This window comes from Globicephala melas, chromosome 2, assembly GCF_963455315.2.
Source record: "Globicephala melas chromosome 2, mGloMel1.2, whole genome shotgun sequence".
NCBI classification, from domain to species: domain Eukaryota; kingdom Metazoa; phylum Chordata; class Mammalia; order Artiodactyla; family Delphinidae; genus Globicephala; species Globicephala melas.
In genome coordinates, this window is record NC_083315.2 from 113,708,949 (window position 1) to 113,736,687 (window position 27,739).

Below are 27,739 nucleotides of genomic sequence, written 5' to 3' on the forward strand. Positions count from 1 at the left end.
ATTAACCCAGGCGCAGCAGGGTGTACTTGAGATTGCACAAATTCCACCTTGGCCCATAAGGAGGAAGTCTAGGGCAATTCTCTCATCCGTAACAACTTTGGCTAATGAGTTGAGGCTGACCTGAAATCCTTCTAAGGCCAAGGCAGTGCCATGGATCACTTCAGCTAAAATCATGAAATTCTGTACCACCTTTTCTAATTGGATGACTCCTGTTATAGGGATCACTGCCCATAAGGTGTACATGAATAACAAATCAGTTACCTTTCTGGAGAGCCTTGTGGGAGAGATCTCCGCAGTCATCTGAGGGCCACATGATCTGTCAGGGGTATTTCTAAACACTTGCAGGTCTCTCATGATTGCCCCAGAGGGTGTTTTTCAGGAGACAAGTTAACTCCTGACTTCCACACAAGAAATAAAGTCCAGAGGTCACATGTGGTGTCCCTGGAAAGAAAATGTTTTTACAATTGTTGGCCTCAAGTGAGACCTCCATTATTCAAAGGGCGTAGGTTGACGGTTCCTCCAAGGGGCCTCCTGGCAAGCTGGTATACCTTAGTTAGGGTTCCCAGTTCGGTGTAAATAGTTGAATCTAGTCACTATTTTTGGAGGGATTGCCTGAGGGCCGACAGTCCAAACTGTCCTGTCTGTCCTGTGCCAGCAGGAAGGTGGCATTTGTTCACCCCCTGGAGACTGAGCGACGGCTATGGAAATGGAACATATCCAGAGGTGTTAACCAGTGTTTTGCATGGGAGATGCAGAAGCTGGGGCTATCCTCTGCTTTATTTGATAGACTTCTTGGTAAGGTCAAAGGGAACGGCAATCAAAATCATGGTCAGAGCCATCTGGAGGTGCAGGAGGGGGATGGCAGATTCGGCAGTCGGTTCCATTTAAGGGGCTTGCACCATTGGGAGAGCCACATCAGGGCATTTTCCTTCCTGAGGAAGGATCCAGGGTGGCTCTGAAAGACAAAAGATCATTCGAGTTCCTTCCTGCCTGTCCTGGAGTTTAAAGTGTTCTCACCTCAAGCACTGGAGTTGTTCTTTCTCTCCATCACCACAAAATCAGTCTGTCCCATTCCAGTAGCCACAACTTCGCCTTTTTTCCAATCGGCTCTACTCACCCAGACCTCTCATTTGGAAGAGGCAGGTACAAAAGAGATAAGGCATTTGATAAAACTTATAGAAACTCATTAGGCCACTAACCTTGGCCTGCATGAACCACTGGGTGAATCCCAAGGTGGTGTACTCAACCACATACCGATTAGCCTTATGATACGGAGCTCTATCAATCCAACGAGAGAAGCCAGGGGACTGAGCCGGTTTGAAAGCCCTGGGCCCCCTTTTGGCTGGGCAGCCAACCTACCAGCCTGGGGTTGCCATGAGTGAACAGGAAAGCATCATGCCCAGGAATGGTCAGGGAGGAATCCCAAATTGTAAAATAATAAAAGATCATCCGAATCACTAACCAGAGAGTGGATGAGAAGAGATGGTCCCTTTCTGAGCACAGCCACATACAGTGACCACACTGCCTTATTAAGGTATATGCACCAGGAAGAGATGAGGGATTAAGAGTCAAAAATATATTTAAATTGATTTTTCGGGAGGCCATTCCAATACTCCATGATATCAGATACCTGTGAATGGCAGGGAGCATGAAATGGCCCTCGAATACCTTGACTGTCAGCGCACGGTTGAGCAGCTTTTGTGATTACAAAAAAAAAAGCACACCACTGTCAAGCTACAAATGGGCCATGAAAACATGACACAGAGCAGTTTCAAGGGCCACAACAGTGTGGCTGGAATCAGCTGATTAGGCTGGAACAGCAATATTATAAGCCCAGAAAATGCCAACAGCCGTGAGGCACAACAGACAGCCCCAAGAGGAAGTCAAAGTTCTGATGTATTCAACTGGCCAAGAGCAACGAAGTCGGGGTGACGGCCCACGCTACGTCACCCCCTCACCAAAATGCTTTTGGCAGGAGTCACAAGTCTGGCTTGTAGTGGTAGCCTCTGCATCAGAAATGGAGTCCTTCACCTTGCACAGAGCCTACAAGGGTAGCTGTGTTGCCACGTCCAGTACAAAAATGGACCCAGGCAGTAATGGTGGCAATCCGGGTGGCACAGTCTTGACGTGAACAGTAGCTTCGTACCAGAGAACTGGCCCATATCATGGGCATCTACATAAGTGACACAGACACTTTGATCAGCAGCTGTGATTTATGACATTTTGCAGCCCCAAAGAAGGATGTCTTTAACCTACCGATCTGTAGTTTTCCAAGTGACAGACCAAACTGCTAGACCATTGGCTACAGCCCAGGGGTCAGTAAAAAGATAAGTTGTATCAAGGGGAGTTATTGGCCAGGGCTGTGAGAACAGCCTTGAGTTTTAACAGCAAATGGAACAAGCATGCCCATGTTTGGTTCTGCAGAGCTGACACTGAGGCTGAATAGTAGCAGAAGCTCAGCAGATACCATCAGGTTTAAGCTTAGCCAAACCACCAGTGAAGTAGACCTCAGCACTCAGGGTAATCTCTGTGAACCGAGGTCCCCACTGCACCAGCAGTTTTGCTTCAAGCAGCAGAACAAGAGGTAAAGTATTCCCAGAGGGAGGGCTGCCCCTTTTTCATGTAAAGCTGAGACGCTACCGGAGCCCGGTCAGCTGCACGCTGGAATACAGCATTTCCCTCTGACAGCGAGGCTGGTTTGGCCTCCCTATCCTGTTTGAGTCCAGCTGATTCACCCTGAAATGAAACTATCATGCCGGAGAGTCAAAAGGCTTCCATGAGTCAGTTCCAAGAACAGCCCAGTAGCAAGTTCCTAGCTGTTTACAACAGGAGAGCCACTACCAGGGGGCAAGGGGGCCCAGGAGTCCAAATATCCAAGGAGCACCTCGGAAGACGCCTCTTTTTGCCAGACTCTAAATGGTTAGACCATTAGTCATAGAGACTTGTAGCTCAAAGGGGTCATTTGGGTTGTGGGGATCCAAAGGTACTAGTATTTCTCTACATACATCTCTTCCCGAACATGAGTGTCACCTCTGGCACTGACAGGCACTGATAGCACAGACATGTAAACATCAATACCCATTACGCATTCACCAGTGGAAGCTACAGCAGTACACTGAATAGGCCCAAACGGCTGCATCCAACAGGGTCACATAAATTTCCGTTCTCCACTGCAAAAATTGCCCAGACTCCACTAGTTGAATTCTGGTGCCCCTCCTCCCACAGGAATGGGTAGGATAATGACTTGGGTAACTATACCCAACGGAGCCGTGAAAGTTTGACTGCCCTCTGCGAAGCTCCCCAGCATACTAAGGCAGGATGCACTGAGTCTCAACTTTGGTCATCTTCCTCCTTAATGAAACTGAAGCCAGGATAGAAGAGAAGGGGGCACGGAGGGAGAGAGCAGCTCTGAGCCCATTAGCAAGGTTTTGCATTCAGTTCACCTGAATAAATGTGAAGTGTTTCAGACCACCCAAATGTCTCTACTGAATACCATGCCCCTCACTGCTGTCACCATTTATTTCTGTTTTGGGGGTTCCCTGGCTTAGCAGCCACAGCTACATTATCTTTAGAGCCGTCCCATTACCCTAAGATTCCTTCTTCCACCTGCTCAGAGGAGCATGCCCAACCACTAAGGCACTGTGGAGGCAGCTTGTTTCAATCATTTTTCTCACCACTCAGCCTCTAATGATTAAGTAACAAGTAGGAGAGTGGAGGACCCTGGTTCCCCTAACCCACCCGATACCTGAGCAAGAGCATTTCCTACTGGACACCAGGGTATGTCTCATCTCTGAATCTGCCCCGTGGGGCCATCATCCTTTCTCTTCTAGGAGACCACGTCTCTTCTTTGTTGCATTCTCACCACCAAAACTGTCAAGAACAGTGAAGGGTCTGCAAGCTAACAAGTTAGTTTGGCACAGTTTTGTGGGTACTGGCAGAAGACATGAGATTCCAGGGTCAGACACAATGGACTTAATTACTTATAGAAACAGTCAAAGTAGGGGTTTCCCTGGTGGCACAGTGGTTAAGAATCCACCTGCCAATTCAGGGGACACAGGTTCGAGCCCTGGCCCGGGAAGATCCCACATGCCATGGAGCGACTAAGCCCATGAGCCACAACTACTGAAGCCCGCGTCCCACAACTACTGAAGCCCGTGCACCTAGAGCCTGTGCTCCGCAGCAAGAGAAGCCACCACGATGAGAAGCCTGCGCACCGCAACGAAGAGTAGCCCCCGCTCGCCGCAACTAGAGAAAGCCCACGCACAGCAACGAAGACCCAACCAACACAGCCAAAAATAAATTAATTAATTAATTAAAAAAGAAACAGTCAAAGTACCATTTTCTTGTTTTGGTTTCCAAGCTCCAATTCCCACAGGACAATGTAAAGAGGGCCAGGTGACACCTGTACATGCAGAGGGTCACATTACAGGAGAGGAACCCTGAGCACAGGGAACCCAAATCTTTTATAGTGCCCATTGCTTCAGAAGGAGATGATCTTTATATTCCAAGGCTCTAAGCAAACCTGCCCTTTGTTCTGGAGGGAGACATTATCTCTTCTCTATCTTCTCTATCATACAAACATCCTAGAAAAATATTCCAGAAAAAAGGCAGTCAGTATCTCTGTTCAGAAGACATACTGAAACATAAGCGACCTATAGAGAATTGTCTAATGCCCACTTGTAAACAGATAAAGTTAAATGATTTCCCCATTTGTTATTTACTGACAAACAGACCAGACCCTTGCATCAGTGGGTAAGGATATGCTTCCCTGATTACCTCTCAGTGGACCTGCTCCTATTTCTCTTTCTGACTCTTCTCAAGATTCTCTGTAAGGCTAAACTTATCTTCTATCTCACAGGCCAGTGTTTCGTAACAACCATTAAACACAACAGTGATTTAACGGATTTCAGCAGAGTGAGGATGAATTAAAGATTTCTGAGTAGAGGACTAGGATAGATAATCTGGATACCCGTCTAAACTAGTGATTCTTGACTTTTCCTGTCTTCAGCTCACCAGAGCTCCAGACATTAGAATCTACTTGTCAGTGGTTAAGGGGGGGAGGAGGGATGTCAATGGAGGAAAGCCAGATTTAAGCATTCATTGAACAACTCCAGGCTTAAATCCTCATATTCATTATTCTGCTTGAGATAGTGTGAATACTATAATTATGCCATAACCAGACATAACCATATCCAACTACTTTTAAGCACTTCAAAACTAAATACTTACATATTATTCTCACCCTCCCTAATAGTAATGATATAAATTGATTCTCTAAAACTACCAGACTTTTATATATTACTTAGTACCTCTGGACTAGAAAACACTTCAAAAGTCTAATTCATACAACTTGGGGCCAAAAGTACTTACATATTTTTTTTAAATAGTAAAACATTCTGGGAAGTGTGTTTAAAAATGTCTAATGTTTTAAATTAGCGATACTTTTGTTGAGAGACATGTTAAGATATACTTACTGCTTATCTGTCCACAGCAATCAATCCAGAAGTATAAATATTAGATCAACATTTAACCAACGAGAAAAAAAAAAAATACTGCTACATCAGCTGATTTTTCTCTCTTTGAATTTAATGAGTTTACATCAAAAAATTAGGTAGTCATTTTACATTTAAGGAATAAAAATCTTTTTAAAAAAAAAGCAATACAAAGAGTGAGAGGATTTTAACCAAGTTTACATTTCTTTTTGCTATAGTTTTTAACAATTCATCTCATCATATTACAATGTGCAAATGCATTTGCAGCACCCATTACAATCATGACACTAAATTTAAAGAAGTACATTGTTACTAATGGCCCTCAGAGGAAATTGATTTACCTTCTATTAAAAGCTCTACTATATATAAGCATTACATAATAATGCTACTTCACCACCATTTGTCACAAGAACCATCACCAAAGTTTTCTGGAAATGAGTCCACACACAAATTAAATATTTAAAAGGTGAAATGTTCCTTATTTTAACTTCAGCAAGATCTTTCTTTTTCATTGTTAAGAAACACTTTAATAGTTTTAAAGTAAAAGCTGTTAAGAGTAGAGTCCAGAGAGCTAAAACCGTACTCCTGAGTTCAAACTTACAGGTAAGTCTTTTGTAAATAGTTCTCAAGAAAATATCCTCCCTCCCCAGCCCCCTGCCCCAAATCGTGAATTTTTTCTTACAAAACTTTGGTCAAGAGTAGAAATATATCCAGGCAGATATGTATGCCATATGATAGCAAGAACCATAAAGCCCAACTAATGACTTTGGGTTTTAGAAATAGAAGGCAATTAAAATGTACTCAAAATTACATTAAGAAAAGCTTTCACTGGGTAATATTGAAACAGTCACAAAGGTTAAGAAAATACTGATATCAAAGTACAAATGACTACAATGTTAAAATAGACAAAAACTACTATACAAGAGCCTCTTTTAAAATTAAAAATAAAGAACACAACACATGAGTCAGGATTGTTTTCCTGTTCTACTCATAAATTTTAGTCTTTATATTCAGAGGGTCGGTTATGTTGACATCTAGTAGAGTTTCTTATGACATCTGATGAAGTCTCGTTCCAACTTCAGACAGTGGCTCTTCCCTAAAGAACCTCTTGATTTTGGTCACATCTTGGTCACTGTACAATTTCAAAGTAGTGCAGTATCGCCATGATGTGCTGAGGCATGAAGACATATCCTGTGTACAGTGCCATCCCCACGATGGAAACCAGCATGGAATCTGAGTTGTAGTTAAGGAAACTTCATTTAATTTACTTTTTCTCAGTTTATCCAAAACTAAATCCCCAAATGTTTTCAACAATTGTTCTATGTGGAAGCATCCATTCACTTAATGCTTTCTCATACCTACCAAGTATTTATAAAGAACAAATAACTGTAATTACAGCCACTAACCTTAACTATGCCTGACACCATTCTGTTTTTTAAGCTCATTTTGTCTTCACCGTCACCTTACATGGTGCATACTATTATTCTCCCTATTATATTTCAAAACATCAGGCTGCTTAAAATGAAGCAGAGAAAGTGACTCTGTTCAATCTAAGAAACAGAAATGTATAGGAATAAAATTGTACAGTATTTAATGACTGCAAAATGTCTACAAGCTTGAACAATAAGTCTTGTCTGATCCAAGAATTTTAGAATTATTTAAACTAGAATGTGGCTAAGATATTGGCATTAGAGCCAAAGATAAGATCAATCATATACTAGTGACATAAACTGATAATAGCTGCTACTATTAAACATTTATTATTATTATTATTATTATCACTAAACTTTGCAACAACATCAAATAAAAGTCACCTTGATAACCTAAACCATAAACATTCTGCACTGTGGTCCGTTCTCCGCATTCCAAAAGGAATGTAAACTGTATAGGGGGCTTCCCTGGTGGCACAGTGGTTAAGAATCCACCTGCCAATGCAGGGGTCATGGATTCGAGCCCCGGTCTGGGAAGATCCCACATGCCGCGGAGCAACTAAGCCCATGCGCCACAACTACTGAGCCTGCACTCTAGAGCCCGTGAGCCACAACTACTGAAGCCTGCATGCTGCAACTACTGAAGCCCGCATGCCTAGAGCCTGTGCTTCACAACAAGAGAAGCCATAGCAATGAGAAGCCCTTGCACTGCAAAGAAGAGTAGCCCTGCTCCCCAGAACTAAAGAAAGACTGCGCAGAGCAACAAAAACCCAACGCAGCCAAAAATAAATAAAAATAAATAAATTTATAAAAAATAAATAAACTGTATATATGCAAGTCAACAAGGAGCCCTCCTCTTGGGCCACACGAAATACTGCTAACAAAAATTATGTAAAGGGCTTCCCTGGTGGCGCAGTGGTTGAGAGTCGGCCTGCCGATGCACGGGACACGGGGTCGTGCCCCAGTCCGGGAAGATCCCACATGCCGCAGAGCGGCTGGGCCCATGAGCCATGGCCGCTGGGCCTGCGTGTCCAGAGCCTGTGCTCCGCAATGAGAGAGGCCACAACAGTGAGAAGCTCGCGTATGGCAAAAAAAAAAAAAAAAATTATGTAAAACCTGAGGGCTTTTTGCTTTGCAGAGTCATGCTAAGGGGAATAACTACTTCTGAACTGGGACTGTTTTATGCATTCATTCATTCATTCATTCATTCATTCATATTCTCTCTCTCCCCTCCTCCCCCACCTCCTGTCTTACATACTTTCAGCTCTACATACCAGTAGTTCTATAATACCTTACATACCTTTATGAGAATATAGGGTTTAAATAAACAATGTGCTTACTACCAGCTAATATTTGTATAACAGTTTAGTTGACAAACCTCTTTTATGTATTATCTTGCTTGACCTTTACGGTTTTCCTGTGAAATGTTTATTCACTAGTACTCATCAGAGACTGACAAAACAGAGGGGACTTGTCCAGGGTCACACAAGAAGCTGTCTTTAGAGCCACAGCTCAAACCTGACTCAGACCCTAAGTTCATTCCCCTCATCTGGCAAACATGGGTGAAAAGTCTCCCATAGTAATTTTTTTTGAAATGAAATTAAAATCATAATGATTTGGGGACTTCCCTGGTGGTCCAGTGGTTAAGACTCCACGCTCCCAATGCAGGGGGCACAGGTTCGATCCCTGGTCAGGGAACTAGATCCCACATGCCACAACTAAAGACCTGGCACAGCCAAAAAAATAAATAATTTTTTTTTAAAAAAAAGATTCCCGGCTTCCCTGGTGGCGCAGCAGTTGAGAGTCTGCCTGCCGATGCAGGGGACACAGGTTTGTGTCCTGGTCCGGGAAGATCCCACATGCCGCGGAGCGGCTGGGCCCATGAGCCATGGCCACTGAGCCTACGCATCCGGAGCCTGTGCTCCCCAATGGGAGAGGCCACAACAGTGAGAGGCCCGTGTACCGCAAAAAAAAAAAAAAAAAAAAAAAAAAAAGATTCTCACATGCTGCACAGCACGGCCTTAAAAAAAAAAATCATATTGATTTTATAGTGGGATTTTACAGTCTTCATGGGAGAGGTCAGCCTGCATTCAGTCTTAGCTTTAAGCTAAGGTTGGTCAAGTGTGGGTCCCGAGGTGGGGAGGGCAAGTGCTTGCTGATTAACAACCATTATTTGGTGATTTACATTTTTCTGGGGGGTAGGAGGAGCAGCTGGGTGATGGGTAAGGGAGTTAGGAGGAAGGGCCTTAGTGACAGGGAGACGGCCACAGTGGACATTCTTAGTCCTTCAGTGTCCCTCACAGTGCCCAGAATAGTGACCGGGACAATTTGGACACGGATATCCTGAAGCGGGATTTATGAAGAAGATGGACAGGACTTTGGAAATGGGTCACTGCATATGGCGGCAGAGGCCAGTGTCACATCTGCGGCCAAACCAATGACCCTGTTGGGGGTACCCGGGTTGGTGCTGCTCTCCCTGTGAAGAACTTCACAAGAGGGAGGGTGTTTGCAGGAAGGAGATGTGCACTGGTAGAGATGCAGACGTCAGATGTGGGTAGTTCTCCCATTACCATTTTTTTTTTTTTTTTAGCCGAGTTGGGTCTTTGTTGCTGGGCGCCGGCTTTCTCTAGTTGCAGCGAGTAGGGGCTACTCTTTGTTATGGTGTGTGGGCTTCTTGTTGCGGAGCACGGGCTCTAGGTGTGCGGGCTTCAGTAGTTGTGGCTCGCAGGCTCCAGGGGCAGGCTCAGTAGTTGTGGCTCACAGGCCTAGCTGCTCCGCGGCATGTGGGATCCTCCCGGACCGGGGCTCGAACCCATGTCCCCTGCATTGGCAGGGAGACTCTCAACCACTGCGCCACCAGGGAAGCCCTATGACCATTTTTTTAATTTACTTTTTAGCCTCCCTTAATCCAGTTCTTTCTTAAACAACCACCTTGTATTCACCACTTAATTTCTTTAAAAAAAAAAAAAGTACAAACTTGCTGCTTCCATATCATTACTCATCACCCACACAACCATCTGCCTTCTACCTCTCCAGGCTATAGACACTGCTCTCAGGGCACCAACGACCTCCTATCAAATCCAATGGCTCTCTGAATTGACACTATTCTCATCTTTCCTCTTCAAAACTCCTTCAGCTCTGGGCTGAGGTACTTCTCTGGTGCTCTCCTCCCTTCTCTTGCACCATTTTCCTAGTTCACTGGCTCTTTTTCCCTGTCTGCCACTAATGTGTAAGATGATTAGAGTTAATTTTGTGCTTTTCTCCCAAACATCCACTCCAGCCCTCCTGCTAGTACAGCAGCCATGCTCTTTGGGTGGGCCTAACCCTATCCCAACTCCAGGGATAAGCCCTGACTGGTCTGAACCAGTTAAGATCTTCTCTTTTTAACAATGCCCACCCCCCAAATCTGATCAACCAGCTCAAAGTTTAGGAGTTCTGCCAGGAATCCAGGAACACAGATTCTCCTTCTAGAATATGCAGTTTGCTGATAGAATCCTAGAATCACTGGAGTCACTTTGCCTCCATAAGGAAATCAAAACTCCGAACAAAGTTGACAGATGAAGGTGGTGGAACAAAAATAATCACAGAAAAATGGAGCTAGAACACTGATCAAATGACCTGAGGCCCACCTTACCACTGGATTTTCAGATACATAAGCCAATAAATACGCCCTTTACCCATAAAACACCTTTAGATATTCTTTGCCATACTTGCAGTTGAAAGGATTCTAAATGATAAATGGAGTTCCCAATGATTTGTCTTGGGCCTACACACACTTATAACTTAAACAGCCACCTTAATGTTCTTGACCTGACCCCACCTTCTATACTGCAGACAAGTACTTCCTATGATACTGGACATTTCCACCTATGACGGGCTTAAATTCACAGAGCCAAAACTGAACTCATTAACCTTCTCCAAAACTACTTCTTCTTATAGGTCCTATTTTTCCAACGATTTGAAAATAGTTGACACACTATCTGATATAACTATAGATTAACTATTTGCCTAGTCACTCAATCTAGAAATTGCTTTGATTCCTTCTCCCCAAATTCAAATTATTTAAGACTTCTCCGTTCTTTCCAACCACAACAAATGACTTTTATCTCATGTTCCCCTACCCTTATCAATGATAAACGATTGAGGTACTTATCATTCCTTACTTAATCACTTAAAAGCTCCCACTTTAGGCCTCGGGCTATTTTCCATGTCTCTCTTTACTGGAGTTATCCTTTTAGAATGCATGCTTCCCAATGCCTCTAGGATAGCACTTGGAATTCTAAGCCAAGCATCTGAGGACCTTTCCAATCTAGCTCAAGTACCTGGTCTTAGGTTGGAGTGCAAGAAGTAGGCAAGAATTGAGAGGCTGGAACAGGGATTCTTGCATAAGTTATTCTGAAGGGAGTTTTATCAGAAGGGGAGTGAGCAGAACAGAACAGAGCAGGGGGAAAAGCTGAGGAGGTTCAGGAGCTCAGCTCCCACAGGGCGCTCTGGAGCATGAATTGTACCACATGTTGGTGTTGCTTTGAGGCAACAGGCCTGATCTTTTGTATCCCTTAATCTGTCAATCACTGGCTGTAGATAGGCTGAGGAAAAACCACCTGGGCGAGACAGCTGCCTTGGCCAAGGGCAGTAGTCTGGAGAAGGGGGAAGCTAGAAGGCAGTAGCAGACAACACTCCCAGCAGCGAGGGAGAAGTACATCAGCTGGCAAAGGCGATCAAGGTGGGGACCAAAAGCATCTACAGTTGACCCTTGAACAACATGGGTTTGAACGGCACAGGTCCACTTATACGTGGATTCTTTTCAATAAACACCTACTACAGCACTACACAATCCACAGTTGGTTGAATCTGCAGATGTGGAGCCACAGATACAGAGGGCCCGACCGTAAAAAGTTATACTCAGATTTTCAACTATGCAGGGGTCAGCACCCCTAACCCCTGCTTGTTCAAGGGTCAACTGTACCATGCTGCTTTTCCATCATACCTCCCAACACTCCAAATCATCCCCCAACAAACACACATCCTACTCATGCCATATTACACAAGTCTCAGAAAACAATGTTCTATATTTTCAGACTGCTCTGCCTTTGATTATGGCTTAATAATGTGACTAAGGATAACAGCAGTGGCAGCTTTCATTTTGTCTAGTGTGCGCACGGCACTGTGTTAAGCCCTACAGTAATATCCCGAAATCAGAGTAAGCAATGGAGCCAATTCCAAACCAAGTCAAACTCCTAAAATGTGTTCTTAACCATTACACTATAATATCTTCCTATGTACGAAAAGTCCTAGTCCTCCAAGTAAAACCTAAACATTCTTAGAGCTCAGCTAGTCATCTCCTCTCGTTTGAGGCTCTCCCTAGCACTCATACTTTTTCTATTCTTACCCCAACGTCCTGGCAGAATTAACTATTCCCTAATGCTCATCAAGTTCTTCACTCATATCACACAGAGCTTATCACCTGACATTACCTATTTGTAGATGTATTGATATTTATCTCATCCAGATTATCAACTCCTTGAACACAGGAACAATGTCTAATCATTTTTGTATCTCCAACATCTAACGTAACACACGCTTAATAAATATTTGATGAATAAAGGAATTGCTTAAGAAACATTATTTGACTCTAGATTCACTGTGGTGCTTTCTACGTATTCCACATATTACTGTGACCAACAAACTCTAAAGCAACGACAGCAAAGAAAACCAAAATCTGTTTCTAAGCAATACTATATTTTCAAGATGCTTTTTGGGTTTTTTAACAGCTTTTATGTAAGACTTACGAATGTATACACAAAGCAAATGAAATGGTATAGTAATAATCTTCAGGTCATTGGCTCAAATTCAAGTAAGAATTACTAAAAACAGCCATTTGAATGATTATATTACGTACTCTTTATGGCACTATAATTCTTCTATTTAGTATGGAGAATATATCAGTCAACATGCATAAATTAGCTTAACAGATTGCTCTACTATAAGACAGGAACCTGAAACTTAGGCTCAATTTTGTGAACACTAAATTGTCAAACCTTTAATCTTTTATATGCATATAAAATCAGGACATCTTTCCAAGTGAAACAAGAACTTATCAACACTTTTTTTTTTTCTTGGCCACTCCAAAGGAATGTAGGATCCTAGTTCCCCCACCAGGGATCGAATCTGTGCCCCCTGAAATGGAAGCGCAGACTCTTAACCACTGGACCACCAGGGAAGTCCCCAGAACTTATCAAAACTTGAAAAGATGTTTTGCCTGGTTAAAATATTAGACATTAGAGTTCATGACTTTCTACAGCATTATGCTGTGATGCATACCTGTGGAGTAATAACAAATAAATGGCAATTATATATGCTAAATTCAGGATAGTGGTTACTTAGTGGGGTGAAATGGGAAGAGGAAGAAGGGAGATCAAGTGAGAAGGGGCACAAAGGGTCTTCAAATGCATGTTTTTCTTCAGTAGTTGGTATGGGCACACTTTCATTATATTATTCTTTATGGGTTTTTTATTGCATGCCTGAATAGTTAATAAGTCTTACTTATTTTTTTAATAAGTAAGAACTGTAAAGGAAAATGGAACTGCATATAGTACTAGACTAAAAACTGTTTTATTTGAAGGATCTTTTTCCCTGGCAAAGTTTGGGTTAGGCATCACTGGATCTAATTTGCTACTAGGAAATAAACAGAAAATCTTAGCTCTCAGAAACAGAATAAACAACTCTCAATTCTGACCAAGAAAACAGAAAATTACCAAAAGTCACTTGCACCTAGATGCAAATGCCAATTATTAGCTACTCAAAATAATAACAATAATATTAAACCTAACCTTTTACCCAGAGCCACTTATTAAATTTAACTTTTAATTCTATTTCCCTCAAAAAAAAGTTTCTGTATTCTGATCCCACTTCTCCTAAGTATTTCCAGAATCACAATAATTAAATAAGCCTCTAAAAGTAAGTTTTCTATACAATTAAATTTCAAAATTATTCCCCTAAATTATCCTAAAGCTCTCAACCATAAGAGAATATTTTTTACTGAAGTATAGTTGATTTACAATGTTTCAGGTGTACAGCAAAGTGATTCAGATATATATATATTTTTTGTAGATTCTTTTCCATTATAGGTTATTACAAGATATTGATTATAGTTCCCTGTGCTACACAACAGGTCCTTGTTGTTGATCTGTTAATCCCAAATTCCCAATTAATCCCTCCCCCCCCAAATAAGAGACTATTTAAAACTGACTTAACTATACAGTGAAACTCATATTAAATGAACAAGTAAACAATGGGACCATGAGGAATTTCTACTAGCCTTAATAATCACATTGCAAAACACGCAAAACAGTGCCTTTTAATAAGTAACCTTCTACAAATGCAATTTAAGCAATTTTAGCCATGTAGCTGAAATAGCTCCAATACACTGAGTTGACTACTCCCTGAGATTATGCTTGGCACCATTCCAAATGGCAGTTTTATTGTGACATTTGCAAGGTTGGGGAACTTGTGACCTTCATCTTCTTAGAAATGTTCCCACAAACAGAGCTAAACATACACCATTTAGAATATAACAGCTATTATTTGCTATCTGGGTACTTGAGTGGATTTCTCAATCCACTGCGTTCTTTAACACACCTCTCAAAGTTTAAAGTATCCTTGACACACTGTGAAGTACAAGAAATGGATACTGGAATCACCATGGCACTGGAAGAGAACCTAGGCTTGAGCTGCAATTCTGCCAATCCCCGGTTGTGTCAAAAACTCTCTGATCACTAGTCTCCTTATCTATGGTTTGGGGACACACATCACCTACCTTTCAGGGTTGATATAAAAATTTGGAATCAAATCTATTCTGCAACAAAAGGTAATATAATCTTTATTGAAATTATTGCTTGAGGGCTTGGGCACTTAACATTATGACTCAGACCTCTGTTTGGAAATTGCCCAAGGTCACCCTGCTATTAACTTGTTATTTATAGTATAATCCTAAGGCATCACAACCTCTCTGGACCTGAGTTTCTTCTCCATAAAATGAAATCCCTTCCTGGATTAATGTTAGGATCCCACTTGCTTGGAGATTTAAGCACCAGTTCTCAATCATCCTTAATGTAATCTTCTCTTTGAGACACTGAGGCACGTGCGCGCGCGCGCGCGCGCACACACACACACACACACACACACACACACACACACACACAGAAAATGTAAATATTCAGTGTTATACAATACACATATATTGGAAGGTAATACACAAAGTGATAGAGTAATCTTTCCATTTACCAAGCCCTTATTGCTGTTTGTCTAAGTATCAGCAGCTGTACCAAGATTAATCACGTTTGTTTTAGAGGGGGAACCATGATTCAAGAAATAGAGAATAAAGCTAGTGAAATCCAGATTGTAACAAACCAAAAACCTCAAAAATTAAAAAATATGTCTTTTCTGTTTTGTGTGTATGTAACTGTCTCTACCACTGAATGTTAAGTGCTTGAGAGTGAACGCCTCGGCTGCTCTTTGCTTCCGGTTGTAGCGCATTGTTAGACAAAGCAGGCACTTCCTCAACCATTCAAGAACTGAGCAGATAATGTGCCAGGATTGTGCAGGCACTGCCGAAAGTTGTTTGTTCAAGGCCTGAGTGAACAATCAGAGGTTATTTATAACCTGGACATAACATAAATATTTTATGGGTCCAATGGATTAAAAAGCAAATAGATGTGAAACCATATATCTGTGTGCTGTTTGCTGTTTTCTTTAACAGGGATCCCCAGCTAATCATGAGCTGATAAGTTCCCAGTTAGGCAGGAAAAAAAAAAAAAAAAAAAAGAAAGACTTTTTGCCCATACACGGGATTGGCCATCCCCAGTCCTTTTCTCAGCAACTTAAAAAAAAGAGGAAATGCTTTAAAGTTAAATACAGTACATCAGAAGTAAGACCACGGTAACTAACATCTCCTGCCCTAACCAGTAACCCCGTACTATCACCGCCTACCTTAGCAATCTATTCGCAAGACTTTGGAGAAACCAAAAGTAGCTCCTCATTGGGAAAAGGGCAGGGGCCTTCGTTCCAGTGGGTATGATTTATTCCTCTTCACTAGTCTAATTTCAATGTTTTCAGTCTCTGATGGCCCTGGTCACATTAAAAAACAAAGCTAAAATGTCATCTAAAACAATCCAATCTTCTATTAGTCAAATTCCTTTTGTAAAACTAACTCTAAAAAGCTACTTTTATCCTCAGAAATATTCAAAAGTTTTGATAAATTTAATTTTTTTAAGAAACCATCTTAATGAAAAAAGAAAACAAAGTATCTGACAAAGTATTACCATAGGCTGTTTGGTGAAAAGCCATCAAAGCTCTAAGGGAAAGCAGGTGTCAGCTGCTGAATGATGCTCCAAAAAGGACTCTTTCTTATTACTGCAGGTTTTGTCCCTTGACCTCGAAAAACTAGAGACCATCACCAAAAGTAAGGGACTTCCTTACTTCCTGGTGGTACTTCCCTGGTGGTCCAGTGGTTAGGACTCCGTGCTTTCACTGCCGAGGGCACGGGTTCAGTCCCTGGTTGGGGAACTAAGATCCCGCAAGCTGCATGGCACGGCCAAACATTTAAAAAAAAAAAAAAAAAAATCAAAGCTTATTTTTACCAAATATATCACCTTTGATGCTTTCCTAGTTGCCATAAACGAAAGCAAGTAGAAGATAACGATATGGTTATAGTCTGTGTAAGTCAGCCAATTTGATATTCTTGGGCCATAGTAAAGGATATCACATCAGCATCAGAGGTGACTGTTGGCAAGCAAAACCCATTCTCTGAGCTTTCTGTAGTGTTGGTCATACTTAAGTATGGAAATTGATTTTAGAACAACTTGATGATGAACTCTTTAAAAACTAAACAAACAAAAAAGCCTGCTGCTGAAACCAGCAATGATCATGTCCAACTCTGAGCTGAAATCCTAGAAATGGTTTGTAGCTCTGAACCCAGAGACACCAAGGCTATGTATCGCTATATGTCTTTATAATTAGAGCTTCTATTAATCACATGAAGATCTGAAGTCCCAGGGTCAAGGGGGAAAAATTACCTGTCTGCTCTAAAATATAATCTGTTCTGATATAACACATTTCTGGAACATCAATTAACCCATATGTGACTAGGATATCACAGGAGCTGCATGGTTTCATATGGAATTTTTTGTAAATTAGGGGAGCCAGATTAGTGAGGAAAGAATTATAATCTTCAGCAAGAAACATCCCTCAGCTCAGCAGCTGCAGTCCTTTTAGCTCTATTTTAAGAAAATTAAAAATTAGCATCTGTACCTGGGCTCCCTCTCCAGAAAGTTACACCTCCAGGCTAGCACAGCTCCCAACTAATGGCAGGACTTCACTGCCTCCTGCATCTCCTCGACGGCAGCCCACACCATCTCCATCACTTCAGCAGTTCCAGTCAACTCTGTCCATGAATTTTTAATGCCCCTGGGGCAGCGCCCAGCCTGTCTGCCCAGGTTATCCAAGTTGTCCCCCAAGATGCCAATCATTAGCACCTGCTTACGAAGTTGCATAGATTTTGAGGGGCTTATGATATTTTCCCATAAACTCTTTTATTTGAGAATTTTTCAGGAAGGCATACAACATATGATGGCCAAAATTCTTGTATTAGTAGTAATTCTACTTTTCATAACTATTGATCATAAATACAATACTATCATTCCATAACTACTATTTTTTTTATTATTATTGTTTCTGGCTGCATTGGGTCTTTGTTGCTGTGCGGGGGCTTTTCTCTGGTTGCAGCGAACAGGGGCTACTCTTCGTTGCGGTGCGTGGGCTTCTCATTCTGGTGGCTTCTCTCGTTGCGGAGCACGGGCTCTAGGAGTATGGGCTTCAGTAGTTGTGGCACCTGGGCTCAGTAGTTGTGGCTTGCGGGCTCTACAGCGCAGGTTCAGCAGTTGTGGCGCACAGGCTTAGTTGCTCTGCAGCATGTGGGATCTTCCCGGACCAGGGATTGAACCTGCGTCCCCTGCACTGGCAGGTGGACTCTCAACCACTGCACCACGAGAGAAGCCCCCATAACTACTGTTTTTTAAGCATTCCAATTCATGAAAAGTATATATCCTCTCTTAAGTAGATCTTTTAGAACACAGAGTTTTAATTATTAAAATTGAGCATTGGGGTTTTTTTTAATCTAAAGAATTTACCTTCAACTTCCCTGGTGGCGCAGTAGTTAAGAATCCACTTGCCAATGCAGGGGACACGGGTTCAAGCCCTGGTCCGGGAAGATCCCACATGCCCCAAGCAACTAAACTCCTGCACCACAACTACTGAGCCTGCGCTCTAGAGCCCATGAGCCACAACTACTGAGTCCACGCACCACAACTACTGAAGCCCACGCGCCTAGAGCCCGTGCTCCGCAACAAGAGAGGCCACCGCGATGAGAAGCCTGCACACCCCAACGAAGTGTAACCCCGCATTCTGCAAATAGAGAAAGCCCGTGCACATCAACGATGACCCAACCCCAACGTAGCCAAAAAAAAAAGAATTTATCTTATCCTTGCTCCTAAGCACCACAAATGTTACAACAATCAAACCCTGAGCTGGGGTGTGGGGTGGAGGAGGTCACAAGGTCTTTAAGAATATGAAGCAGTGGAGACAGGATCCACATTCGGCTCTACTGAAAAATCACTGGTATCACATGCAGAAACACCGTAGATCATCTGTATGTGCTTCGTCCCCACTGCCATCAACCTCCCATGACTTTCCCTGACATCCTAGTACAGATCACCTAGTTCTTGTGTAGCATAGTTTTTCTCTTCCACCTTTCCTGAAAGAAAATAACTTTTTCCTACTAAAGAAAAAGTTATAATATCCTAAGGAGTACAGACAAGGGATAGTCTGACATTCTCACACAGCCAGCCAAATATCCAGGCAGTGTCAAACAGGCTAGAGCAGCTATTTTCAAACTAAAGCACAGGAGCCCTGGAGGAACAAGACTTTTCAGAGGATTAGAATCGGTTAAGGGGAATCAGTTTACAAATCTTCAGCTTCCAGTGTACTCTCTCCTCAAGCTGATCTGAGAACTGTGATCTGCTAGTTCTCCTTCCCATCCCCCGCGCCCTTACAACTTCACTTCTCTCACTTTACTTCCAGAATCTTACAATTACACATTTCCCCACAGCATAAAATAACCTCTGGGACAGCAAACAAAGGAATAGTAACTCACTTACATTGTACTTTATTTCGTTCAGGTAACAGACTCCTGGCACAGCTCCAAACCTCACCTATCTATCCATCTAATCATGTGAATTTGGAAATGAGACACCTTTGCAATCTGGGCCCGGCAAAATGCCTCCAGCAAGGAGGATGGTGAGAGGGGCCGTTCTGCCATCACTGAGGTAGTGACCAGAGAATCCACTGTCAACATTCACCAGCGCACCCATGGAGTGGGTTTCAAGAAGCGTGCCCCTCAGGCACTGGAAGAGATCCAGAAATCTGCCATGAAGGAGACAGGAGCTCCAGATGTGCACAGTGACAACAGTTTCAACAAAGCTGTCTCGGCCAAAGGGTTATGGAATGTCCCATACTGTATCCACGTGTGGTTGTGCGGTTGTCCAGAAAACATGAAGCTGAAGGTTCACCAAACAAGCTCTATACGTTGGTTACCTAAGTACCTGTCACCACTTTGAAAAACCTATAGTCAATGTGGATGAGAACTAACCACTGATTGTCAAATAAAATTATAAAACAGCAACAACAAAAAAGTGAGACAGGACTGAAGGTGTTTAATAACAATTATTTGAACAAAAAAATGACACTGAGCTTTTTCTGACAGAAATTAAGACTGATTTTGCCTATTTGGCTTCACAGTGAGGACCAGCTTTGCCAATCAGGTCATGTGATGAATGTGTTCTATGAACTGTATAAGAAAAAAATTATAGTTTTAAGGTTTTAGCAAAAACACCCTGAGAAAACCAAAATTCAAAAAGAGTCATGTACCAAAATGTTCATTGCAGCTCTATTTACAATAGCCCGGAGATGGAAACAACCTAAGTGCCTATCATCGGATGAATGGATAAAGAAGATGTGGCACATATATACAATGGAATATTACTCAGCCATAAAAAGAAACAAAATTGAGCTATTTGTAATGAGGTGGATAGACCTAGAGTCTGTCATACAGAGTGAAGTAAGTCAGAAAGAAAAAGACAAATACCATATGCTAACACATATATATGGAATTTAAGAAAAAAAAAATGTCATGAAGAACCTAGGGGTAAGACAGGAATAAAGACGCAGACCTACTGGAGAACGGACTTGAGGATATGGGGAGGGGGAAGGGTGAGCTGTGACAGGGTGAGAGAGAGTCATGGACATATACACACTAACAAACGTAGTAAGGTAGATAGCTAGTGGGAAGCAGCCGCATGGCACAGGAATATTGGCTCGGTGCTTTGTGACAGCCTGGAGGGGTGGGATAAGGAGGTTGGGAGGGAGGGAGACGCAAGAGGGAAGACATATGGGAACATATGTATATGTATAACTGATTCACTTTGTTATAAAGCAGAAACTAACACACCATTGTAAAGCAATTATACCCCAATAAAGATGTTAAAAAATAAAAAAAAAAAAATTAACTGATTCACTTTGTTATAAAGCAGAAACTAACACACTATTGTAAAGCAATTATACCCCAATAAAGATGTTAAAAAATAAAAATAAAAAATTAACTGATTCACTTTGTTATAAAGCAGAAACTAACACACCATTGTAAAGCAATTATACCCCAATAAAGATGTTAAAAAATAAAAAAAAAAAATTAAATCTTTTGTATTTGTCTAAATTCACTATGAAAGATTTCAGATGTCAACTTAAATGAGTGAGAGGATACACAGTATGTGCTTTTTGTTCTTTTAGGGAATGCACAAATGAAAAGTCTGAATACCACTGGGCTGGAAGGTTGGAAGTATTAATTTATCAGTTACAGAGACCTCCCTGGCGGTCCAGCGGTTACGACTCTATGCTTCCACTGCACAGGGCTCCGTTTTGATCCCTGGTCGGGGAACTAAGTAAGATTCCACATGCTGCATGACTCAGCTACAAAAAAAAATTTTTTTTAATTAAAAATAATTTATCAGTTACAGTTATTCCTAGCTCAGCTTTCCTCATTTAGCCCTCCCTGGTAATGGAAAACTGCATTCATTTCTACAAAAGGAAGGTCAAATGAAATGGCATAGGGCGTCCCTGTTGGCGCAGTGGTTAAGAATCCACCTGCCAATGCAGGGGACACGGGTTCAAGCCCTGCTCCGGGAAGATCCCACATGCCGAGGAGCAACTAAGCCCGAGCGCCACAACTACTGAGCCTGCCCTCTAGAGCCTGCGAGCCACAACTACTGAGCCCGAGTGCCACAACTACTGAAGCCTGCGCACCTACAGCCCATGCTTTGCAATAAGAGAAGCCACCACAATGAGAAGCCTGCTCACCGCAATGAAGAATAGCCCCTGCTCACCACCCGCACCACCACCCCCGCCGTCTATGCGCAAAGACCCAATGCAGCCAAAAATAAATAAACTTATAAAAAATAAATAAACTTATAAAAAATAAATAAAATAAACTGTCAAACATGTTAATTACTCTAGTATATTGACAGGTGAAGAAAAATCCTTCTCAATTCTAGCTTTAAGCATTTGAGGATACAGCGAAAATCTGAGAAAATAACTTAGTCGCTACTGAAAAGAACATACAGCTTAAAATGGAGCGCTGGGGAGGGGGAGGGGCAACATAGGGGTAGGGGAGTGGGAGATACAAACTATTGGGTGTAAGACAGGCTCAAGGATGTATTGTACAATGCAGGGAATATAGCCAATATTTTGTAACAACTGTAAATGGAAAGTAATCTTTAAAGTTGTATAATTTTTTTTTAATTTTTAATTTAAAAAAAAGGAATGCTTTTTTTCATTATCATTCAAAGCCTATCTCAATCCAAAATATCTACCTTTGCTTCTACCCTTGCCTCCTCCAGCCACCCTTAATTTATTCCAAATCCTGCAACCAAAGTAAACCTTTTCAAACTTAAAAAGCCAGATTGGATCACTCCTCTATCAAACCTTCCAAGAGTACCTTTTTTTTTTTTATTTTTATAAATTTATTTATTTATGGCTGCATTGGGTCTTCATTGCTGCGTGCAGGCTTCCTCTAGTTGCAGCGAGCGGGGCTACTCTTCACTGCGGTGCGCAGGCTCAGTAGTTGTGGCTTGTGGGCTCTAGAGCACAGGCTCAGTAGTTGTGGCACACGGTCTTAGTTGCTCCACGGCATGTGGGATCTTCCCAGACCAGGGCTCGAACCCGTGTCCCCTGCATTGGCAGGCAGGTTCCCAACCACTGCGCCACCAGGGAAGCCCAAGAGTACCCTTTTTTACCAAAATTAAAGTCCTTACAAAGACCTCCAGGACCTCCAAAGAGTCTGACCTCACCTCCTAGGACTCTCCCGCACACTCACTCTGCACTAGCCATACCTGCCTCAGTGATGGCCTTCATCCATGCCAGGCAGGCTCTGGACTCAGGGACTTTGCAATGGCTAGTCCCTCTGCCAGCTCTGCTCTTCCCTCAGATTTCTACCCTGCTAACTCCCTCACCTCCTTATATGCTTTTGCAATGAAGCCTCTCCTGATATCCTCTTTAAAAACAGTAACTCCATCCCATCCACACATTTCTTATCCCCCGACCTATATTTCTGATTTCCATAATGCTTACCACCTAACATACTATATATTTCACATTTTTTTTTTTTTTGGTAACACCTCGCTGCCTGCAGGATCTTAGTTCCCTGACCAGGGATCAAACCCATGCCCCCTGCAGTGGAAGCACAGAGTCCTAACCACTGGACTGCCAGGGAATTCCCACTATATATTTCACTCATTATCAAAGTTTCCCAAGGACAGGGATCTCTGTCTCATGTGCTCACTGATACATCACAAGCATCTAGGCCAGCATCTGGCATAAGGTACGTACAGAAGTGTCTGTTCAATTAAAAACCAGTCTCAACCTGCTTTTTCAACTTTACTTCCCACCCACTCTGCCTTAAAGAATCCCTGCTCCAGCCAAGTCAGCCTGGCGTACTCACCATCCCAACACATCTCTGCACCCCAGTCCACACCTTCTCCCCACCTAGGAGAAAATAAAGCAAAGAACTCAAATACCTCCCTGAAAGTTCTCTGAGTCCGCCATGCTCTTCCTGCCCTGCATCCCAAAGCACTCACTGCCCAGCTCTTTCAGCAGAATAACAAGGGGTGGGGCAGGGATCTACCTGAGAACATGTGTCAATTCTAATTTTTCCTGAACTTGGATCTAATTTCCTTGAAGAAATGAAGTCCATCTTCTTGGAAACTTAGAACAGAACTCAGGATGTTGAAAATGTTTTTAATTAAAATAAATTTTAAAACCCTGTTCCTAGGATTTTTTTTCCCATTCAAAATGAAAAGAGCTTTGAGCCTCATGGGGAAGGGAAAAATGTATATTCCTGTGGTTTATTTTCCTACTTTATTAAATAGTTAGTCCCCTTCAGCTCTACCATCTCCCACCTCCTCTCCCTTCTCCAGTGAGTAATTCTTCTTGTCTGTTCACTCGATGCCAGCCCCTGTATGCCAGCTGTTGTACTATACTACGGTACTTTTCAAGGTACTGTATTGTAAGATTAAAAATGTTTTCTTTATTTTTTGTATTTGTTTTCTATTACAGTACAGTACTATGTAGCCAATTGTGTTAGTTGGGTACCTAGGCTAACTTTGTTGGACTTAACGAACAAATTGGACTTAACCAAATGCGCTCTCGGAACTCGTCTGTATGTAGGGGACTTATTGTATTTAAATGTCAGTGAGAAAAATGTCAGTGAGAAAACTGTTACTGGATTTGAGTGACTCTACTCAAAAGGTATGAGCACCTCCCTTCATCTCCAGAACTCTCACTCCATGCCTAGGAGGCCCTACGGTAACAGATATGACCTCCTTTCCTACTACTCACCCCCACTAACTCTACCCCAGACACACCAGCCACTCAGCTATCCCAGAAACAAGCCAGATACGCTGGTGCTTCAGGGCATTCCTAGTTACTGTTCCTTCTGCCTGGAATGCTCGATCCTCTGTAATTTTTCCCCTGTTTACATCTTTCTAAATGTCCCCTCCCTGACCACTCTAACTAAAAATCAAAGAACATGGACTCTTTCTTAGTTCCTATCCTCCTCTCCATTTTATTTTTCCCCATAACAGCTATAACAATCTAATAATCTAATTTTTTACTTATTTATCTAGTGGGATTAGAATAAACATTTTTATCTGTTTTATTCACAGGTAAATCCCTACTATCTAGAATAGTATCTGGCAATTAGAAAGTATACAATACTTGTGGAATACAGAACTCAGCAAATGTACATGTTTTACAAATGAGTAGACAGAGCAAGGCAAATTTTGTTAACATCTCCAAAATAAATCAAAGAAGTTCTTTCAATCTATAGCCTTTTCTACTTCTTTAAGCTTGAATTCTCTACAAGAACTGAATGTTGTTCATCAGGAACAGTCAAGTTCCAAAGCTACTCTAAAAGTGGCTTAAAATCAGTGCTTCTGCAATTTCTTTGAAATGACAAATCAACATATAAACAAATGTTTGTCATAAAAAAAAAAATGTTTGTCAAGCATTATTTGTGTGCCCAGCACTGTGGTTGAAAAAAAAAAAAAACTCTTTCCTTGAAGAGACATGGACTGTCTTTCAGAGGGAATCTAATTCTAAACATAAACCAAAAAAACTGCCTGCATTTTGCTTAAAATAAATACAAATATAAAATGTCATGGAAACATAAGAAGCCATTACAGAATAAACCTTTGTTTTTTTAATTAAAAGAACAACGCTAAAATAACTTTTACTTATGCTTCCAATTATTTTAACAAAGATTTTTAATTTTCTAGCTCCCCTCAACAGCATGATTACAATGTTACCCAGTAAGGCACTACAGGGAGTGTCTCACTGGTTACAAAACATGTCTTGGTTACAAAACCTGGTCTTTTCCTTTCCCACTGATGGCTGCCAATAGGGAAAGGGGACTTTCGAAACATGTTAAAACTTCCCCTCCAGAGGTAGATGTCGACAGGTCCCAGCAGGTCTCTTTCAGGTTGGTTGCAAATCTCACTAGTGTGTGTGTTTTTTTTTTAATGAAATCATGTGGTCCCATAAACCAATGAGAAGTCAAATGCTTCAAAGGCAAAAACCCACAGAGGTACTACATATGATTTCATAATTTATTCGTAATTTATTTCTCCATCCCCCCCAAGAAAAACACGGAGGTATTTATGACACTATTACTATTGCAATATAATACAGAAAAACCTTAACACCACTGACACCATAGCATTTATCTATGTGCCAACAAAAACCTTTAAGAGTAAAATTACAGTGTGGACTCTGAAAGTGGGGCACTACATTCAACTTGATTTAAAGAGTTTCGATTTAGCACAACATTGTTTATGTTTAAATTCACTTTTTAGTAACTTTAACTGAGTCAAGAGGTGGTATATATTTTAGTATACATTTTACAAGGATGAGCTCCAACCTATAGAACTTAGAGTGAAACTAAACTGCAGCTACAAGTAAATGGTGCAGGAAATTAGGGCATACTTTACATTCAGACTTTAAATCCAAACTCTGCATTCTGCTTCTTAAACTCCAGGTTTGGAAAGAAATGCCAACAATAATAAAACTAAATTTCCTTGTAAAGCAGTTAAGATGCCTCAAAGTGTTGAGACAAAAGACTCAGCTTTGCGTACAATCCTATGCTATTTGTTCAATCCTATTTGTTCAAGACAAATAAACACACTTATTAAGGCTTGGAATGAAATTACCTCAGTCACTCTACCACGTATTTGCGAAGTTGTTCTGAAGCTACTCCAAACTAAACCACACTGAAGACGAAAGGCCCTGTATGAAGCAAGCATGCTATATAAAATAGTTGTTTCATATTGGCCCTCAAGTTTTTTTAAAAAGTTATCTCTCATTAGTATTTATTCTGCAAGAATAATATCAAGGGATGTCAATATAGACAAATGAAGACAGACTTCAGGAAGCCTCTCTTCACAACCTTGAGTTATTAATTGAGCTTATGAAAGTTAGATGAGTTAAGATACAGGCAAAGCACTTAGCACAGTTGCTTGGCTGGTAGTAAATGCTCTATAGTCGTTAACGAGTAGTTATTAGCCATCTACGAAAACACAGCTTCAAACACTATCTACAACTAACCACATATTCCTTTTCGGGCTCGACTGTTACGGACTGTGCAAACATCAAATTAATGAGTAGAACAGACTTTTTAAACCATCTTGAAGACCAAAAAGGGATGATTAACGAACTGCTTTCAAAAACTGTATTGGGATGCCATGAGTACAAATTCACAACCTGACTTAAAAGCCGATAAACTGGTTAGCATTCTTATTAGGACCAAAGCCAGCTAAATCAGGGACAGCTAAAGGTCAAAAGCGTCCAAGCCGGGAGCGATTTGCTCCACTTACACGGTCCCTGCCTCCCACGGGAACAGGAGATTGAATCAAAGGCTGGCACGGCCGAAGTGCAGGCGAGGGCACACCAGGTAGACATCGCCCTAGGGGATCTCCTCCAGCAATAAAGGAGCTTCTACCTCGGTCCAGTGACTCACCGGCGACCTCAGATCTCAAGAGTTCTCGTCCCCCACCCCCCAACCGCGGGAGCGCCACCCTCGGCCCCGAGACCTCGGTCCCGCGTGCCCGCCGCGAAGAAGCGAGTCTGCGCGCGCAGTTCCCGCGGGGCCGCCTCTCCGTCCTCCCGCCGCCCCGCGCCCGCCAGGCCCTGGGCCCGGGAGGATGCCGCCCGGGCCCCCGCGCCCCGACCCGGCCCCGCGCCCGCGGCCCGGGCAGGATACTGAACACAGTCCGCTCCCAGGGCTCCAGCATGTAGAGCGCCGTGACCAGCAGGTACTGGTAGTAGAACCAGGACATCTGTTTCCAGGCCCGCGCCAGCGCCATCCCTGCCACGCGCCTCCCGCGTTGCAGCCAAACGTCAGTCTGTCCGGCCGGCCTCCCGTTCGCGTCCTAGAGCCCCTGGCCGCCAGGCCCGCCTGCCCCGCGCCCTATTGGCCGGCCCGGCCCGGAGCGTCACCCGTGAGCACGCCCAGCCCCGCGCGCTCCCGGGCAGCCGGCCGCGAGCCCCGCCCGGCCGGCGTTTATTGGCCAGGCCTCGGCCTCGCGCCGCGCCCGCTCCCTTCCCGCTGTTCCCCCTCACGGGGCTGCGCCCACGCGAGCCCGAGAACTGTCCCCGCGAGAGTGCCCCGCCCGGCCCCGCCTCGCCCGGCAGTTGGCTGGGGGGCGGTAGTGCCCGCTGGGGTCCTGCCGCGGGGATTGCCCGTGGCTCCCTTACGCGGTAGGTCCCCCGAGTCGGGCCCAGAAACGCCAGTCGAAGAAATATTTGTGGAATACCAGTGACGCCTTAGGCGTCCTCCTGGGCTGGGGGAATTACAGGGTGAATAGGAGCGTATTAGGATCCTTACCTCTTGCAGTTTACGATCTAGGGGAGGAGACAGGCATTCACAAATGCCAGAAAAGCTGTGATCGGTGCAGAGGGGGAGAGTAAGGTGCTCGGAGAGGGTGGGGAGGCGAGCATTGCCCAGTCAAGCAGGTCAGGAAAGGCATCTGTGAATAAGTGATGCACACACTGCCCTCTTCCTCCTTCCCCACCCACACGCGGGCTCACACACACAAAAGCACACCCACATAAACCAACATACCCCGTGCACTCCTTAACCTAAAGACAAGAGAGAGATTA

At 42.8% G+C, this 27,739-nt stretch overlaps 1 protein-coding gene and 1 pseudogene across 1 annotated transcript; one reads left to right on the forward strand and one right to left on the reverse strand.

Annotated features, from left to right (window-relative positions):
- Positions 1-5,565: 5,565 nt before the first annotated feature.
- On the reverse strand, positions 5,566-27,001 carry SPTSSA (serine palmitoyltransferase small subunit A). The gene is made up of 2 exons (XM_030854771.2): positions 26,841-27,001; positions 5,566-6,725 (listed from the first exon to the last, which is right to left on the reverse strand). The coding sequence occupies exons 1-2, from the start codon at positions 26,941-26,943 to the stop codon at positions 6,622-6,624; spliced, it is 207 nt and encodes a 68-aa protein (XP_030710631.1). The 5' UTR covers positions 26,944-27,001; the 3' UTR covers positions 5,566-6,621.
- On the forward strand, positions 9,321-19,624 carry LOC115852051 (large ribosomal subunit protein eL31-like; annotated as a pseudogene).
- Positions 27,002-27,739: the final 738 nt, after the last annotated feature.